Here is a 16,745-nt window from a genome sequence, read left to right as displayed (position 1 = left end):
GCCGAGCTCCTCGGGGGGGGGGGGCGGCAAGCGCGGCTGCCCTCGTTCCGCGCCGGTCTCACACTGGTCTCCCCTCCCCTCCCCCCAAAAAAAGACCGACCTGGCGGCCACTTACGCGTGAGCATCATCCTGTCCTCCGCTGAACGCGCCGCTGGCGCCTCTTCACTCGCCCACCCACCCCTCGGCCATCCGTCCTCCGAACCGGGTAGCTCCGCGGACGTGGAGCCGGCTTCGAGCGAGGCGGCGGCCCCTCCCGCGCAGCCTCCTCTTTACACGCGAGGTGCCCGACGCGCGCTGGGCAACCCTCTGGCGCCACCGCGGGTGCCCTGCGTCCGCGAGGCGCTCGCCGGGGCGGCTGAGGGAATTGCGCAAGGCGCTCCGACGGCTCCGCCTAGCCAGCCAGCCAGCCACCCCGCGGAGTGTGGCGGGGGTGGGTGAGTCAAGCGGCCGCAGGCTGCTGCTGCCGTCGCCGCCCCCGCCCCTCCTGGCGACTTCTCATTGTCATTTGTGTAGGAAGAAAAAAAGGAGGGAAAGGGCGGGGGACAGGAACGACCGCAGCGAACACGTCGGAGTCGCTGCCCTCGGCAGGTCCTCTGGCGACAGACGCTTGAGGAAATTATCTGCTGTACGGTCTGCCTTGAAACTGGAGGGCGGGAAAAGGATATTTCCTTTTCTGCTCTGGGGTTGGGCAATTTTAGGCAAAGGGACAACTGCCTGCTTCCATTTTTGGAGGTTTGCATGGGATGCTTGCACGCTCGAGGCCCTCTCTCCCCTCAGGGTCAGTCAAGAGAGCAAAGCCAGAGGTGGCGTCAGGAGGGGTCAGGAGGAGTAAATGCCCTCCCAACATGGAGCTTGCGCCGCCACACCACCACCCTGTTTCCCTCACATTACTGGACTTGTGTCACCGCTTGAAGGAAATGCAGGGTTCTTCAAAAATCTACAATTCAAAACCCCAGGAAATGACCTGATATTGCAGCAGTCAAGATAAGATGGTCTACACCAGGATCCTCTCTTGCCCTCACTCCCATTCATAAAGAGACTTCCAGGAAGGGTAAATCCCAGAAGCAGACTCCTTTTTTTTAATCAGTTAACCATTCTCACCCAAACACAAACAATTGTCATAACTGTTTTCTTTAAATCTGCCCAGAACAAAATGAAAAGCCAAACCATTATCAATGATGATTTGGACATGGACTATAACCTGGAAATCCCAAATCCAATCTTCACCAAACTTGGACTGACTCTCCTCCCCACCCCTACTCCAAGTTTGATGAAGATTGACTTTGGGATGTCTGATTACAGCTCCCCCCCCCCGTTTTATAATCCCCCCAAAGCAGGTTCTCCCAGGAAAGTGCTCGTCAGCTGGTTAAAAAACACTTTTCTAGGAGGACCTGCTGGGGGCAGGGGAAGTTAAATCTCAGATGCCCCAACTCCAATCTTTGCCAAACTTGGAGGGGTGGGAAGGAGAGTCAGCTGAAGTTTGGCATATCTAACTCATGCAGGGACCATTCTATCTCTCACAGAAGTCCTGAATTTTATGAACCCACAAAACAGTTTGTTTCATTGGAAAGTTCATGGTTTGTAGTTCTTGAATAGCTACAAATCATGAACCACTGTTTTCCCGGTTCATGCCCATCTTTAGTCACCACACATCAGAAGTGACTTGATAGCACATAACATCTCTGGAGTTTTGTTGTTTGAGTTTTGAGTGGAATCGTTGAAACTATGACAGGGTAGAAGCACCGAAGTTCTGTGAACATCAAGTAAGACCATGCCCACCTATAAAGCAAAAAAGAATAATTTCACACCTTAAACGAGTGAACTTTGAATATTTGTTTTCTATTCTTTCTTAAATGCCATACTTTATAAAATATTTTTACAATCAGATGCAGAATCCCTTTTCCAGTAGCAATGGCCAGGAAGAGTTAAAAAGTTCTCCTCAGAGTCAGACTGACAGGGTCAGAAGTTCCAATTGTCCCAGACCTGGAGCTCCCCCTAGAAGATCATAGAATACAGAAAAGTGAAGTTGGAAGGGGCCTACAAGGCCATCAAGTCCAACCCCCTGCTCAATGCAGGAATGCATTCAAAGCATATGTCAGGTAATTATCTAAGATGTATGTCAGAAGCCTGGTTTCAGAAATCCTGAGAGAATGTTTACTGAAAACACTTGGGGCTGGGACAAATACAGCTGATTTGTGCTTTTGTAATGCGGAAATATTTTGAATGTGCACGGCAAAATTGTATGATAATTCCCTGGAGATACATGGCAAAATGTCCTGTTTTTATTTTTTTATTTATTTATTTATTTATTTATTTATTTTTACTCTTCTAAGAAAACCTGTCTTGACTTGTTTCTGTGGCATTTCATTGCCCTCCAAATATCTCCCTCTCTGGGCTAAAGATCTTTCTGGTATATCATTTCCAGGCATGCTTAGTTTATAACAAAATCACTGTTTTCCACCTTTGAAAGACCTTTTTTGAGAATCAATATTTCAGCTGCTATAGTTTGGATTCTTTCCAAATTAAAAAAAAAGCAGGTCGGGACAAACATTCTCTTCCAAAATAAAGAAGATTGGTATTTTCTATTTATATGGGCTGTTTTAAATCTGGTATTGTATAGGAGCACCTATTTCTGCATTGGGGGCCAGCTTTATATTTAAAAATCATAACTCAAAAACCCTTTGTCCAAACCTCCCCAACTTTGGCGGTGAGCAGAAGCAGACTACTACACTTGTGCCAAATTTCGTGCGGATCTGAAGCCCAGTTTCAAAGTTATAAGTTTTGGTGGGCTGCCTCTATTTTTAGAATTGTCTTGTAGAATATTGATTTGCTCTGCATAGCTGCTATAATCATCTTTTTAGCTTCCACAGTTCCATTGCAGCTTTTGAGTCCAGGCTATGCTATGGTGTGGCACTATATTTTTAGGTAAATATCTGGTATAAATGTGTGGTGGAGAGTCCCTCAGCTTTTCATCACCTAGTCAAATGCTTCACCTTCATATCTGCATATTACAAAAACTCAGGCTGAGGAAAATAAAATCTTCACCTATACCTTCAAGAGCCCTTCAGAAACTGTAGTGGCTAAGTGTTCAAAAAGTGTTGCAAAAACACACAACATCTTCATATGCAAGATTTCCACTATATATCTGAGCACAAACCACCACATTCTTACTTTGTGATTTCTTGAAATCCTTCAGGGAAATATATTCCATAGACTATTTAGAAGGAATTAGTTCACTATTTCAGAGATGCCACTAAGCCGTCAGGCAAGGCTAACATTCCACACAGTAACCTGTGTTTGGAAAACACATACGGATTCCATCACCAGCATACTGTACATACATTCCTAATCTAAATTCAGTTTCTCAAAGGGCAAATCACCAGAGCTCTAGAGCTCTTTTTCTTCCCCCTTTTGCCCAGGTACCTCCTCCCACTGCCCAACACTTCTTAAAATAAAATCACCTTGCTATGCGTGTATGTATGCCAGCCATGCTTCAATGAAGGCTTGTTGAACAATCTCATTCAATACACAGGAATCACTGTGGATGGAACCATTGTGCATGAAGCATTAATTTGTAGCTAAAGCTCAAATTATCAAGAGTTAAGGAGAAGCATATTTGAAATGCCACATTGCAAAAAGGAAGTCTTACATGCAATAAATATAGATATCCCATAAAATGAAAGAGGAGAAAGGGTTCTGCTTAAATTTAGAAACTTATTTTAAGAAAAGTACTGTATATCACTTCAACAACCAAGGCAGAAGTTAGAAGTATAGCAATATACAATTTTAGTCCTTGTTACATTTACTAGATATTAAATAGCTACATAAACGCCATTTACTGACAGGGCTGGGTTGGATATTTCCTGGTCCTTCATCAATATTCCGCAACTAGTACACAGTTTAAAGTTGAAATTAGTTAAAGGAACAGCAAAGCGGCAAACATAGGCAGTTCGTCAGTTCTCCAGATGATTCTTGGTATATTCATTAAGGACTCCTCATTGCAGCATCTTCTGTAATATAGTCAGTGTGTGTGTGTTTAGTCGTTTAGTCGTGTCCGACTCTTCGTGACCCCATGGACCAGAGCACGCCAGGCCCTCCTGTCTTCTACTGCCTCCCGGAGTTGTGTCAGGTTCATGTTGGTTGCTTCACAGACACTGTCCAGCCATCTCATCCTCGGTCGTCCCCTTCTCCTCTTGCCATCACACTTTCCCAACATCAGGGTCTTTTCCAGGGAGTCTTTTCTTCTCATTAGATGGCCAAAGTACTGGAGCCTCAGCTTCAGGATCTGTCCTTCCAGTGAGCACTCAGGGTTGATTTCCTTTAGAACTGATAGGTTTGTTCTCCTTGCAGTCCAGGGGATTCTCAAGAGCCTCCTCCAGCACCACAATTCAAAGGCATCAATTCTTCGGCGGTCTGCTTTCTTTATGGTCCAGCTCTCACTTCCATACATCACAACAGGAAAAACCATAGCTTTGACTATTCGGACTTTTGTTGGCAAGGTGATGTCTCTGCTTTTCAAGATGCTGTCCAGATTTGTCATCGCTTTCCTCCCAAGAAGAAGGCGCCTTTTAATTTCAGGGCTGCTGTCTCCATCTGCAGTGATCATGGAGCCCAGGAAGATAAAATTTGACACTGCCTCCATATCTTCCCCTTCTATTTCCCAGGAGGTGATGGGACCAGTGGCCATGATCTTAGTTTTTTTGATGTTGAGTTTCAGACCGTTTTTTGCACTCTCCTCTTTCACTCTCATTACAAGGTTCTTTAATTCCTCCTCACTTTCTGCCATCAGAGTGGTATCATCTGCATATCGGAGGTTGTTGATATTTCTTCCGGCAATCTTAATTCCGGCTTGGGTTTCTTCCAGTCCAGCCTTCCGCATGATGTATTCTGCATATAAGTTAAATAAGCTGGGGGACAATATACAGCCTTGCCGTACTCCTTTCCCAATTTTGAACCACTCAGTTGTTCCATGACCAGTTCTAACTGTTGCTTCCTGTCCCACATATAGGTTTCTCAGGAGACAGATAAAGTGGTCAGGCACTCCCATTTCTTTAAGAACTTGCCATAGTTTGCTGTGGTCCACACAGTCAAAGGCTTTCGCATAGTCAATAAAGCAGAAGTAGATATTTTTCTGGAACTCTCTGGCTTTCTCCATAATCCAGCGCAAGTTAGCAATTTGGTCTCGAGTTCCTCTGCCTCTTCGGAATCCAGCTTGTACTTCTGGGAGTTCTCGGTCCACATACTGCTGAAGCCTACCTTGTAGGATTTTGAGCATAACCTTGCTAGCGTGCGAAATGAGTGCAATTGTATGGTAGTTGGAGCATTCTTTGGCACTGCCTTTCTTTGGGATTGGGATGTAGACTGATCTTTTCCAATCCTCTGGCCACTGTTGAGTTTTCCAAACTTGCTGGCATATTGAATGTAGCACCTTAACAGCATCATCTTTCAAGATTTTAAATAGTTCAACTGGAATGCCATCACCTCCACTGGCCTTGTTGTTAGCCAGGCTTTCTAAGGCCCACTTGACTTCGCTCTCCAGGATGTCTGGCTCAAGGTCAGCAACTACATTGTCTGGGTTGTCCGGGATATCCACATCTTTCTGATATAATTCCTCTGTGTATTCTTGCCACCTCTTCTTGACGTCTTCTGCTTCTGTTAGGTCCCTCCCATTTTTGTCTTTTATCATGTTCATCTTTGCGCAAAATGTTCCTCTAATATGTCCAATTTTCCTGAACAGATCTCTGGTCTTTCCTTTTCTGTTATCTTCCTCTATTTCTTTGCATTGTTCATTTAAGAAGGCCCTCTTGTCTCTCCTTGCTATTCTTTGGAAGTCTGCATTCAAGTTTCTGTAACTTTCCCTATCTCCCTTGCATTTTGCTTCCCTTCTCCTCTCTGCTATTTCTAAGGCCTCGTTGGACAGCCACTTTGCTTTCTTGCATTTCCTTTTCTTTGGGATGGTTTTCGTTGCTGCCTCCTGGACAATGTTACGAGCCTCTATCCAAAGTTCTTCAGGCACTCTGTCCACCAAATCTAGTTCCTTAAATCTGTTCTTTACTTCCACTATGTATTCATAAGGGATTTGGTTTAGATTATACCTGAGTGGCCCAGTGGTTTTTCCTAATCTCTTCAGTCTAAGCTTGAATTTTGCTATGAGAAGCTGATGATCAGAACTGCAGTCAGCTCCAGGTCTTGTTTTTGCTGACTGTATAGAGCTTCTCCATCTTTGGCTGCAGAGAATATAATCAATCTGATTTCGATATTGCCCATCTGGTGATTTCCATGTATAGGTTCGCCTCTTGTGTTGTTGGAAAAGAGTGTTTGTGATGACCAGCTTATTCTCTTGACAAAACTCTATTAGCCTTTGTCCTGCTTCGTTCTGAACTCCAAGGCCAAACTTCCCTGTTGTTCCTTTTATCTCTTGGCTCCCTACTTTAGCATTCCAGTCCCCTAGAATGAGAAGAACATCTTTCTTTGGTGTCAGTTCTAGAAGGTGTTGTAAATCTTCATAGAATTGTTCAATTTCAGTCTCCTCAGCAATGCTGGTTGGTGCATAAACTTGGATTATTGTGATGTTGAATGGTCTGCCTTGGATTCGTATTGACATCATTCTATCATTTTTGAGATTGTATCCCATTACAGCTTTTCCCACTCTTTTGTTGACTATGAGGGCTACTCCATTCCTTCTACGGGATTCTTGCCCACAATAGTAGATATGATAATCATCTGAGCTGAATTCGCCCATTCCTGTCCATTTTAGTTCACTGATGCCCAGGATGTCGATGTTTATTCTTGCCATCTCCTGTTTGACCACCTCCAGCTTCCCAATGTTCATAGATCTTACATTCCAGGTTCCTATGCAGTATTTTTCTTTGCAGCATTGGATTTTCCTTTCACTTCCAGGCACGTCCACAGCTGAGCGTCCTTTCGGCTTTGGCCCAACCACTTCATTAGCTCTGGAGCTACTTGTACTTGTCCTCCGCTCTTCCTCAGTAGCATGTTGGACGCCTTCCGACCTGAGGGGCCCATCTTCCAGCGTCATATCTTTTAGCCTTTTGTTTCTGATCATGGGGCGTTCTTGGCAAAGATACTGGAGTGGCTTGCCATTTCCTACTCCAGGTGGATTGCGTTTAGTCGGAACTCTCCACTATGTCCTGTCCGTCTTGGGTGTCCCTGCACGGCATAGCCCATAGTTTCTCTGAGTTACTCAAGCCCCTTCGCCACGACAAGGCAGCAATCCATGAAGAAGAATATAGTTAGACTTCTCATCATTTGTGCCTTATTTAAGATTAATGTTCAATGTATCTGTAAGCTCTTTTAAGACTCTACAGACACATTTTTGTATGTATCGATTTAATTTATGTTAATTCACATGATAACTGTTCAGCTGTCTCAGGAAAATTAATGATATTGTACCTATTCACACAGAATTCTAAGATTATATATTGCTTTTTCTACATCATGCAGGCAATAGTTTTAGAAGTGGTAGCTGTGTTAGTCTGTGCAAGCATATCAGGCCAAATCCAAAGAAACAAAACAAGACAAAAACATGCAGCACCTTAAAAACGATTACATTTTAATTTGAACTTTTGTGGAAAAGTTCACTTTGGCAGACACTTTTATACTTAGGTTTTGCCTGGAAATCTGTTCACAGAAAATAAATGATTCTCAGTGCATATGATCAGTCTCTGTTTCTTTCAGTGTCTCCTTATAAATTAACAATATATAAGGTCACATTCAGAAAAAACATAAGTCATGATTTTTGTCTTACTAACATTCACCTATAATCCTCCTTTTGCACTTTCTCCTTTCACCTTCCAGAGTAATCATTTCAAGAGATTGCTTGACTTGGTGGAGGTATAGGATCAATTCTTTCAAAAAGGTGTGTTTAAGACTACAGTGGACCCTTGACTTACAGACGGCTTGACTTACAGACTTTTTGAGTTACAGACTTCTCAGGCCGCAAAATTTAGGTTTGACTTGCAGACTGAGATTTGACTTACAGACCAGAAAAAAACCAAATGGAACAAAAACAGCCTGTTACGGGATTAATCGGTTTTCAATGCACTGTAGGTCAATGGAGACTTGACTTACAGACTTTTTGACTTGACAACCACCTTCCAATACGGATTAAGTTCTCAAGTCAAGACCCCACTGTAATGATAATGCAAAATCCGGAGCTGGAGTCTTGGAGGCAGTTTGTGCCATTCTGGCAACTCCTGCAACATCACTGGAACCAGTTGTATTGGCTCTTGCCTTTCCATTGGACTATTTCAGTGATGTGGAGAGGGCGGATTTGCTGCTTGGGTAACAGCCTATCCTCCATATTATTTTATCCAGGCTTCGTGCCCTGGAGAGAACACTCCAGCTTTGCATACAGCGTCGAAATAACATGAGAAGTAGCAGTTACCAGTTATAAGTCTTTGCTTGATTGGCATAGAGCATGATGCCAGGGGCTACTTCTGATGGTGGGAGAGGTCATAGCACCTCACTAGGTAGCTACTGCCCCACTTAAGCTGGGCAGTCCCCAGCCAGTAAGGTGCTGCTTTGCCACGGTCTGTTAACCTCATGGGGTGTGGGGGGTTTTGGGTGAAAGCTGACAAGATCGATAACCCTGCACCATGCAACAATCATAAGAAAACTTCTGCCCTAAAGTTGGGCACCTGTAATGATTGGACAATGACCCCTGGCTTTTCTGATGACCTGCAGGAAATAGACAACTTGTGCAAGACAGATGTCATCGACATGGAATTAGTAGGCTGCAGATAGATATTGTTGCCTTGCAAGAGACGAGATTGCCAGACATGGAATCTGTAAAAAAGAAAATTCTTCTGGCATGGAAAACCATTGAATGAGACCAGAGAATATGGTGTTGGCTTTGCAGTCAGAAATACTCTGCTGAGATCCATTGTTCTACCTACTGTGGGAAGTGAAAGAATCCCGTCTCTGCACCTCCAATCATCAGCAGTCACCCTCATTAGTGCATATGTACCAACATTGTCATCCACAACAGAAGTCAAAGACAAATTCTACAATGATCTGGCAGCTACTATCAAAAAAATCCCCGAGAGAGAACCACTGTTCATTCTTGGAGACTTTAACACTAGAGTTGGTGCTGATCACAGTTCTTGGCCCACTTGTCTAGGCCCTTTTGGCATTGGGAAGATGAACGAAAATTGCCAACACTTGCTGGAATTTTGCTGTTATTGTGGTCTTTGGGTCAGCAACACATTCTTTAATACGAAGCTTCAACACAGAGTTTTCTGGAGACATCCAAGATCGAAACGTTGGCATCCGCTTGATTTGATCCTCACTAGACATTCTAACCTTCCTAGTATTACAATCACATACAGTTATCAGGGTGCTGATTGTGATACCAATCACTCTGTGGTGTGTAGTAGAGTAAAACTGCAAGCAAAGAGATTGAATCACATGAAAAAGGGAGGAAGACCACGTATTGACATCAGCAAGACTCGTGATCAAAGAAAAGTGGAGGAATTTGCCCAAGCGCTTGAGGAAACCCTTCCACCCGGCTGATGCAAATGCACCTGAACAATGGGAACATTTGAAGAATTCTGTTTATAATACCGCCTTGTCCACATTTGGCAAGAAGACCAAAAGATGGCAGACTGTTTTGAAGCCCATTCGGAGGAGTTGATGCCAGCTATGGAGGATAAGAGGAGAGCTCTGGCAGCATACAAAGCCTGTCCTAGTGAGTACAACCTGCAGGCTCTTCAACTTGCTTGTAGCAAAGTCCAACAGGCTTCCAGGAGATGTTCCATTGATTATTGGCTTCAGCTCTGCTCTCAGAAACAGACAGCAGTGGACACAGGTAACACCAAGGGAATGTATGACGGTATCAAACAGGCTTTAGGTCCAATACAGAAGAAATCTGCTCCTTTGAAGTCTGCTACTGGCATGATCATCCAAGACCGAGCACAGCAGATGGAACGCTGGGTGCAGCACTACTCTGAGCTATATTCCAAAGAGAATGTAGTAACGGAAGAGGCACTAAATAACATTGAGTGCCTGCCTCTCTTGGAAGAGCTGGACAGTGAACCAACTTTAGCAGAAATAAAAATGGCCTTGGATTCCCTTGCCTCTGGCAAGGCACCTGGAAAGGACAACATCCCCGTTGAAGTTTTGAAGTGCTGTAAAGAGATCATCACCACTGAGCTGTATGAACTCTTTTGTCTTTGCTGGAAAGAAGGTGGAGTACCACAGGACATGAAGGACGCAAACATCGTCACATTGTATAAGAACAAAGGCGACAGGGGTGACTGCAATAACTACCGTGGTATCTCTCTTCTCAGCGTGGTAGGGAAGCTGCTGGCCCGTGTTGTGCTGAAGAGACTTCAGGTGCTTGCAGACAGAGTGTATCCAGAATCACAGTGTGGTTTTCGAGCTAATAGATCCACCACCGACATATTTTCCCTCAGACAGTTGCAGTAGAAATGCAGGGAACAACAACAGCCACTCTTTGTGGCCTTCATAGATCTCACAAAGGCCTTTGACTTGGTTAGCAGGGATGGACTTTTTAAAATACTTTCCAAGATTGGATGTCCACCTCAACTCCTTAACATCATCAGGTCCTTTCATGAGGAAATGAAGGGCACTGTAGTTTTTGATGGCTCAACATCAGATCCCTTTGATATCCAAAGCAGAGTGAAACAGAACTGTGACCTCACACCGACCCTGTTTGGGATCTTTTTTGCTGTCATACTGAAGCACGTTTTTGCAACTGCAACAGAAGGTGTCTATCTCTGGACTAGACCAGATGGAAAGTTCCTTAATCTCTCTAGATTGAGAGTGAAGACCAAAGTGCAGCTGAAATGCATGCAGGACTTCCTCTTCGTTGATGATGCAGCTGTTGTTGCCCATTCTGCTGAAGACCTCCAACAACTTGTGAATTGTTTTAGCAAGGCCTGCCAAGATTTTGAACTAACAATCAGCATAAAGAAAATACAAGCCATGGGCCAGGGCATGGACTCACCTCCCTTTATTACCATCTAACCGCAAGAATCAGAGGTTGTTCATGATTCCGTGTACCTTGGCTCAACGATCTCTGACACCCTCTCTCTAGATGTCAAGCTGGATAAACGCCTTGGCAAAGCAGCTACCATGTTCTCTAGACTCACAAAGAGAGTATAGCTTAATAAGAAGCTGACGGCATACACCAAGATCCAGGTCTATAGAGCCTGTGTTCTGAGTACACTCGTGTATTGCAGTGGGTCCTGGACACTTTGTGTATGGCAGGAGAGGAAGCTGATCATGTTTCATTTGTGTTGTCTCTGACACATTTTTGGTATCACTTGACAGGATAGAATTCCACATACATTAGTCCTAGAATGAGCTGGAATTTTTAGCATGTATATGTTACTGAGACAGCGACCTGTACATTGGCTGGGGCATGTTGTGAGGATGGCTGATGGTCAGATTCCAAAAGATCTCCTGTATGGAGAATTAGTGCAGGGAAAGCGCCCCAGAGGGAGACCACAGCTGCAGTACAAGATCTGCAAGCGGGATCTGAAGGTCTTAGGAATGGACCTCAACAGATGGGAGACTTGACATCTGAGCGTTCAATCTGGAGGCACGCGGTGCAGCAAGACCTCTCCCAATTTGAAGAGACACTTGTTCAGCAGGCCAAGGTAAAGAGGCTATCTCGGAACCAGCAAAATCAGGGAGCTGGACAGGGAACAGATTGTATTTGTCTTCAGTGTGGAAGGGATTGACACTCTGATATTGGCCTTCTCAGGCACACTAAATGCTCTTCCAAGTCCTCTATTCAGAGCATGTTACCATAGTCTCTCGAGACTGAAGGATGCCTAAAAGCCTAATGACAGCAGCAAATAGATCTGTAAGAAACACATTTGTTTTCCTATACAAAAACATCAGAATAAGTACAAACTGCATTCTGATTACACTTAACTGGACAACATATGCAGGGGATTAAGTAATAACAAAGTGTAAAACATTCAGTTTGGAACAATTCAGTAAAAGCCAAATGTGTGCAGAACTATTACACATTCATAAATACACAATGCCCATTTGTAATAGCAGTACCTAGTAATAATATAGCCATATTAATACATTGGTGTAGTAGATCACAGTATCTCTTCAAGTCCAAAGGAGGAAACCCCGTCTTCTTTACTACTTCTAAATTCAGTAGTTTCAGATTCTTCTCTTGACAAATGAAAGCTTCCAAATAAACAATTATATGTCACAGGTTACCTGACAGGGCTAAATCCAACTGCTAGTCCCAACTAAAGTGGACCCACTGATTCAATTCCTAAATGACAAGTCTACATTTATCCAAATTGCATTGATTCACTGGGTCTACTCTACCAACTTGATTTAAGCTACAGGGCTGGGTGAGAGTAAGTTTGTGTATGTTTTTAAATATTTGGTGCTTCTCTTTTTTATATTTTAAAATGCCAATTTGCTGTTGATTTAACTTTGTGATTATATTGTGATTTTAGGTTTCTTTCCTCCCACTTTTTGACTGCCTTGAGTACATTTCCATAGAAAGGTAGCATATGCATTGAGGGTAAATCAATCAATCTTAGTAATATATTCAGAGGCACACAGCATATATGGAATGAATCATGTATGAGTCTGTGTCTATATCTCACTGCCACAAGAAAGGCACCTAAATTCAGAACTGGAGTTGCGGGTAGATTCTCAGCATTTCTTCAAGGTCAAGATCTTGTGTTGTAATCTGGTGTCCTGATTTAACTGGCTGTCTAGAAGAGAAGCAGCCTTTTATTTCACTTACAGGGCTTTAGTCTAGACATAACTCATGGTTTGATCCATAGCAAGTTTAGGTTTGCTCAACGGTGTGAACACATGTCAAAGAACTCCTAGAATTCATTGCCACAATACAAAACAGTCTGTGGTTTGCAAAGAGTCTCATAACTAGAATTTAGAAACATTTTGTAAGAGAGTACTTTTCCCTAATGGTAGGGAGACATAGAATAGCAATGTGGGATCTCACTTTTTGGCACAATTTTTTATCTTTTGATTTCACATCTGTTGGTGGCCATCCTACACTCACCTCAAACATCATGATGGGTAAAACAACCATGCACAGGGAAGGGGAGAAGGATCACCCCTATTTGCATTTGTTCAGAGGTCTTTTTAGGACTGGGGATGAAATACGGTCCCCTAGATATCATGCGGCTGCAATTCCCATCAGCTGTTACCAGCATAGTCAATGCTGGAGAATCGTGGGAGGGAGAGAATATAAATATTCAGCCTTCATACAGTTACATGGAAGGGGATGTGCCTCTGGCAGTTCCAGTGGTCGGATGTCAGGAGCAAAAATTGCATTGCCCCTTAACACCAGGAGGACCTCTTTACTGGCTCTAAAGGGTCCTCAGAGTAGGCTGCCTTGGGAGATGATCAGTGGCAAGAATGTAGTGAGAATGGGAGAGATGAAGATGGCAGCAATGGGATACCTCGGGTTACCACTGGCATTATGTAATTCTGATTGCTGAGGTATGCATCCTGAGGAAGTTCTGTTGTCTGAGGGAAAACAGATTCCTAGAAATTAGAAAAGAACTAGAGGTTGAACAGATCTTATGAGTCTCGTAGAAGAATCTAAGGATATATCACTAGAAAGCATAGCCAAGATCATTTGTACTATGGTATTCCCCGTTACTATGAATGGATGTGAAAGCTGGATGATGGAGAAAGACTAATGAGGGAAAAATGATTAATTTGAAATGTGGTGTTCCAAGAGACCTTTAAAGATACCAGGGATTATCAGGAATGAATGAATGAATGAATGAATGAATGAACCCAACCCCACCCACACGCCCACCAACCAACAAACAGGTTTTAAATTAAATTAAACCAGCACTTTCTCTAGAAGCACAATTGACTAAACTGAGACTATTGTATATCCAGTATATCATATGAAGAGAAAACTCCCTGGAAAAGAGAATAATGCTGAGAAAATTTGAAGGCAGCAGAAAGATAAGACGATTTAAAATGAGATGGATTTAATCAATTAAGGAAGACACAGCCTCGGTAGGGCTGTTAATGCAGGAGTTTTAAAAATTCATTAATTCTTAGGGCAGCTATTACCTGATAGCAATTTGGCAGCATATAACACTAATTTAATGATTAAACTGATTAAACTAATGATTGACATGGTATTTTCCCTCAGACAGTTGCAGGAGAAAAGTAGGGAACAACAACAACCACTCTTTGCGACCTTCATAGATTTTACAAAGGCCTTTGATTTGGTTAGCAGGGACGGCCTTTTAAAAATACTTTCCAAGATTGGATGTCCACCTCAACTCCTTAACATCAGCAGGTCCTTTCATGAGGAAATGAAGGGCACTGTAGTTTTTGATGGCTCAACATCAGATCCCTTTGACATCCAAAGCAGAGTGAAACAGAACTGTGACCTCACACTGACTCTGTTTGGGATCTTCTTTGCTGTCATGCTGAAGCATGCTTTTGGAACTGCAAAAGAAGGTGTCTATCTCTGGACTAGATCAGATGGAAAGCTCTTTAATCTCTCTAGATTGAGAGTGAAGACCAAAGTCCAGTTGAAATGCATGTGGGACTTCCTGTTCATCGATGATGCAGCTGTTGTTGCCCATTCTGCTGAAGACCTCCAACAACTTGTGAATTGTTTTAGTAAGGCCTGCCAAGATTTTGGACTAACAATCAGCCTGAAGAAAACACAAGTCATGGGCCAGGGCATGGACTCACTTCTCTCTATGACCATCTCCACACAAGAACTGGAGGTTGTTCATGATTCCGTGTACCTTGGCTCAACTATCTCTGACACCCTCTCCCTAGATGCCAAGCTGGATAAACACATTGGCAAAGCAGCTACCATGTTCTCTAGACTCACAAAGAGAGTATAGCTTATTAAGAAGCTGATGGCATATACCAAGATTCAGGTCTATAGAACCTGTGTCCTAAGTACATTCCTGTACTGCAGTGAGTCCCTTTGTATATGGCAGGAGAGGAAGCTCAACACATCCATATGCATTGTCTCCAACATATTTTTTGTATCACCTGACAGGATAAAGTTCCAAATAGAGTAGTCCTAGAATGAGCCAGAATTTTTTAGCATGTATGCATTACTTAGACAGTGACGTCTACATTGGCTTGGGCATGTCGTGAGAATGGCTGATGGTCAGATTCCAAAAGATCTCCTGTATGGAGAATTAGTGCAGGGAAAGCTCCCCAGAAGGAAACCACAGCTGCAATACAAGGATATCTGCAAGCGGGATCTGAAGGCCTTAGGAATGGACCTCGACAGATGGGAAACCTTGACATCTGCGTGTTCAGCCTGGAGCCAGATGGTGCAGCATGGCCTCTCACATTTTGAAGAGACACTTGTCCAGGAGGCTGAGGCAAAAAGGCCATCCCAAAACCAGCAAAATCAGGGAGCTGGACAGGGGACAGATTGTATTTGTCTTCAGTGTGGAAGGGATTTTCACTCTCAAATTGGCCTTCTCAGCCACACTAGATGCTGTTCCAAGTCCTCTATTCAGAGCACGTTACCATTGTCTCTTGAGACTGAAGGATGCCTACACAGAGAGAATGATTAAACTACTTTATTCATACTGCCAAAATTATAATCATTTAGAAAACATCTTCTCAGTGACTTAGTATTTCATATCTTCCACTACTGGATAACAAACCTGGACCTAATTTTGACCACGCTTTAAAACAGCCAGTTCTTGTTACATTCTATATAAACTCACATGGAGCAATGTTAAATCTGGGATAGTGAAAGTGTAGTATTACACTAATGGTACAACTACATTGACAAATAATACAAAAAATGCTCTGGTATTGAGACAGTCTGATTCTCATTTCTTTCTGTTGAGTATATGACATAAAAGACAGTGCAAATCAGCTCAGAGTCATCATCTCCATCTATATTTTTTTCCTGCAACTGGGGTATCTATGTTTTTAGGGGGAACTGAGTGCATTTGCATTAGTTCAAGCAGTCTTATTGTTTGAGTTGATATGGAAGGATTAGTAGTTGTGTTGGAAGCTGTTCCAGTTGGCTACAGCAGCAGTGACAGAACCAGGGCAACAGGGAAACTGGCTGCCATTGGACTCCTTTCCTCTTCACACCTGGTGCCTGAACCTGCTTTCTTCTTCCCTTCCCTTCCCTTCTTAATCTGTTTCTTGCATTGTTTTTTAAAAAGGCTTGATAATCTAGAGCTAGATTTTAGGCTAATCACAACTCCTGAAAATCTAGACAGTCAGAGCAGAGATGCCCTAACAACCCAGAAACAAGGTAGATAACTACCTCATGTCCCTCTGTTGATTTCTCTCTTTCTCCCATCCTTCGGTCACCTAGCTGTCCTACCACTAGGACAGCAGGCCTTTATAAGAGAGAGAGCGGGGGGGGGGGACAAACAGACTCGGGCACCGTTAATAACCTGCAAACAAGGCTGATTTTCTCCCCTCTTTCTGCTGAATCCTGCTTGGTTGGATGGAGCAAACTAACCCAGGGAAAACTGACTTCTCAGGTGTGACTTCACAACAATCCACTCATATTTTCTCCACGGTATAGTTACACCCTCAGTTAGGAATTCTGCACTAAAAGTGCAATATGCAGACTAATATCCTCAAACTGAAAGCACTTTTAGGACACACATACCTTATTTGGACAAGAAGAATCTTGAAACTCTTCTTAGGACACCCACTTTAAACAAATTCCCAAACTATTTAAAGATTACAAAATAATCTTCCTAACAAGGGCACAA

At 43.2% G+C, this 16,745-nt stretch overlaps 1 protein-coding gene across 4 annotated transcripts in view; it reads right to left on the bottom strand.

The window, feature by feature from the left end:
* Nucleotides 1–16,745, bottom strand: part of LOC110072299 (rho GTPase-activating protein 7) — a 128,991-nt gene that overhangs the window by 32,691 nt on the left and 79,555 nt on the right. Inside the window, exon 1 of one of the 4 annotated variants that reach the window (XM_020780507.3) lies at nt 116–262. The exons of the other annotated variants lie outside the window; for them this stretch is intronic. Coding sequence (XP_020636166.3) covers nt 116–128 — 13 coding nt within the window. The 5' untranslated portion in view covers nt 129–262. Of the gene's footprint in view, nt 1–115; nt 263–16,745 lie in introns of those variants that run through there. 4 annotated transcript variants of the gene reach the window in all.

The sequence above is a fragment of the Pogona vitticeps genome, chromosome 2 (assembly GCF_051106095.1).
Source record: "Pogona vitticeps strain Pit_001003342236 chromosome 2, PviZW2.1, whole genome shotgun sequence".
Classification (NCBI taxonomy): domain Eukaryota; kingdom Metazoa; phylum Chordata; class Lepidosauria; order Squamata; family Agamidae; genus Pogona; species Pogona vitticeps.
Note: the sequence above shows the minus strand (reverse complement) of the source record. Positions and strands in the feature narration are given on the sequence as shown.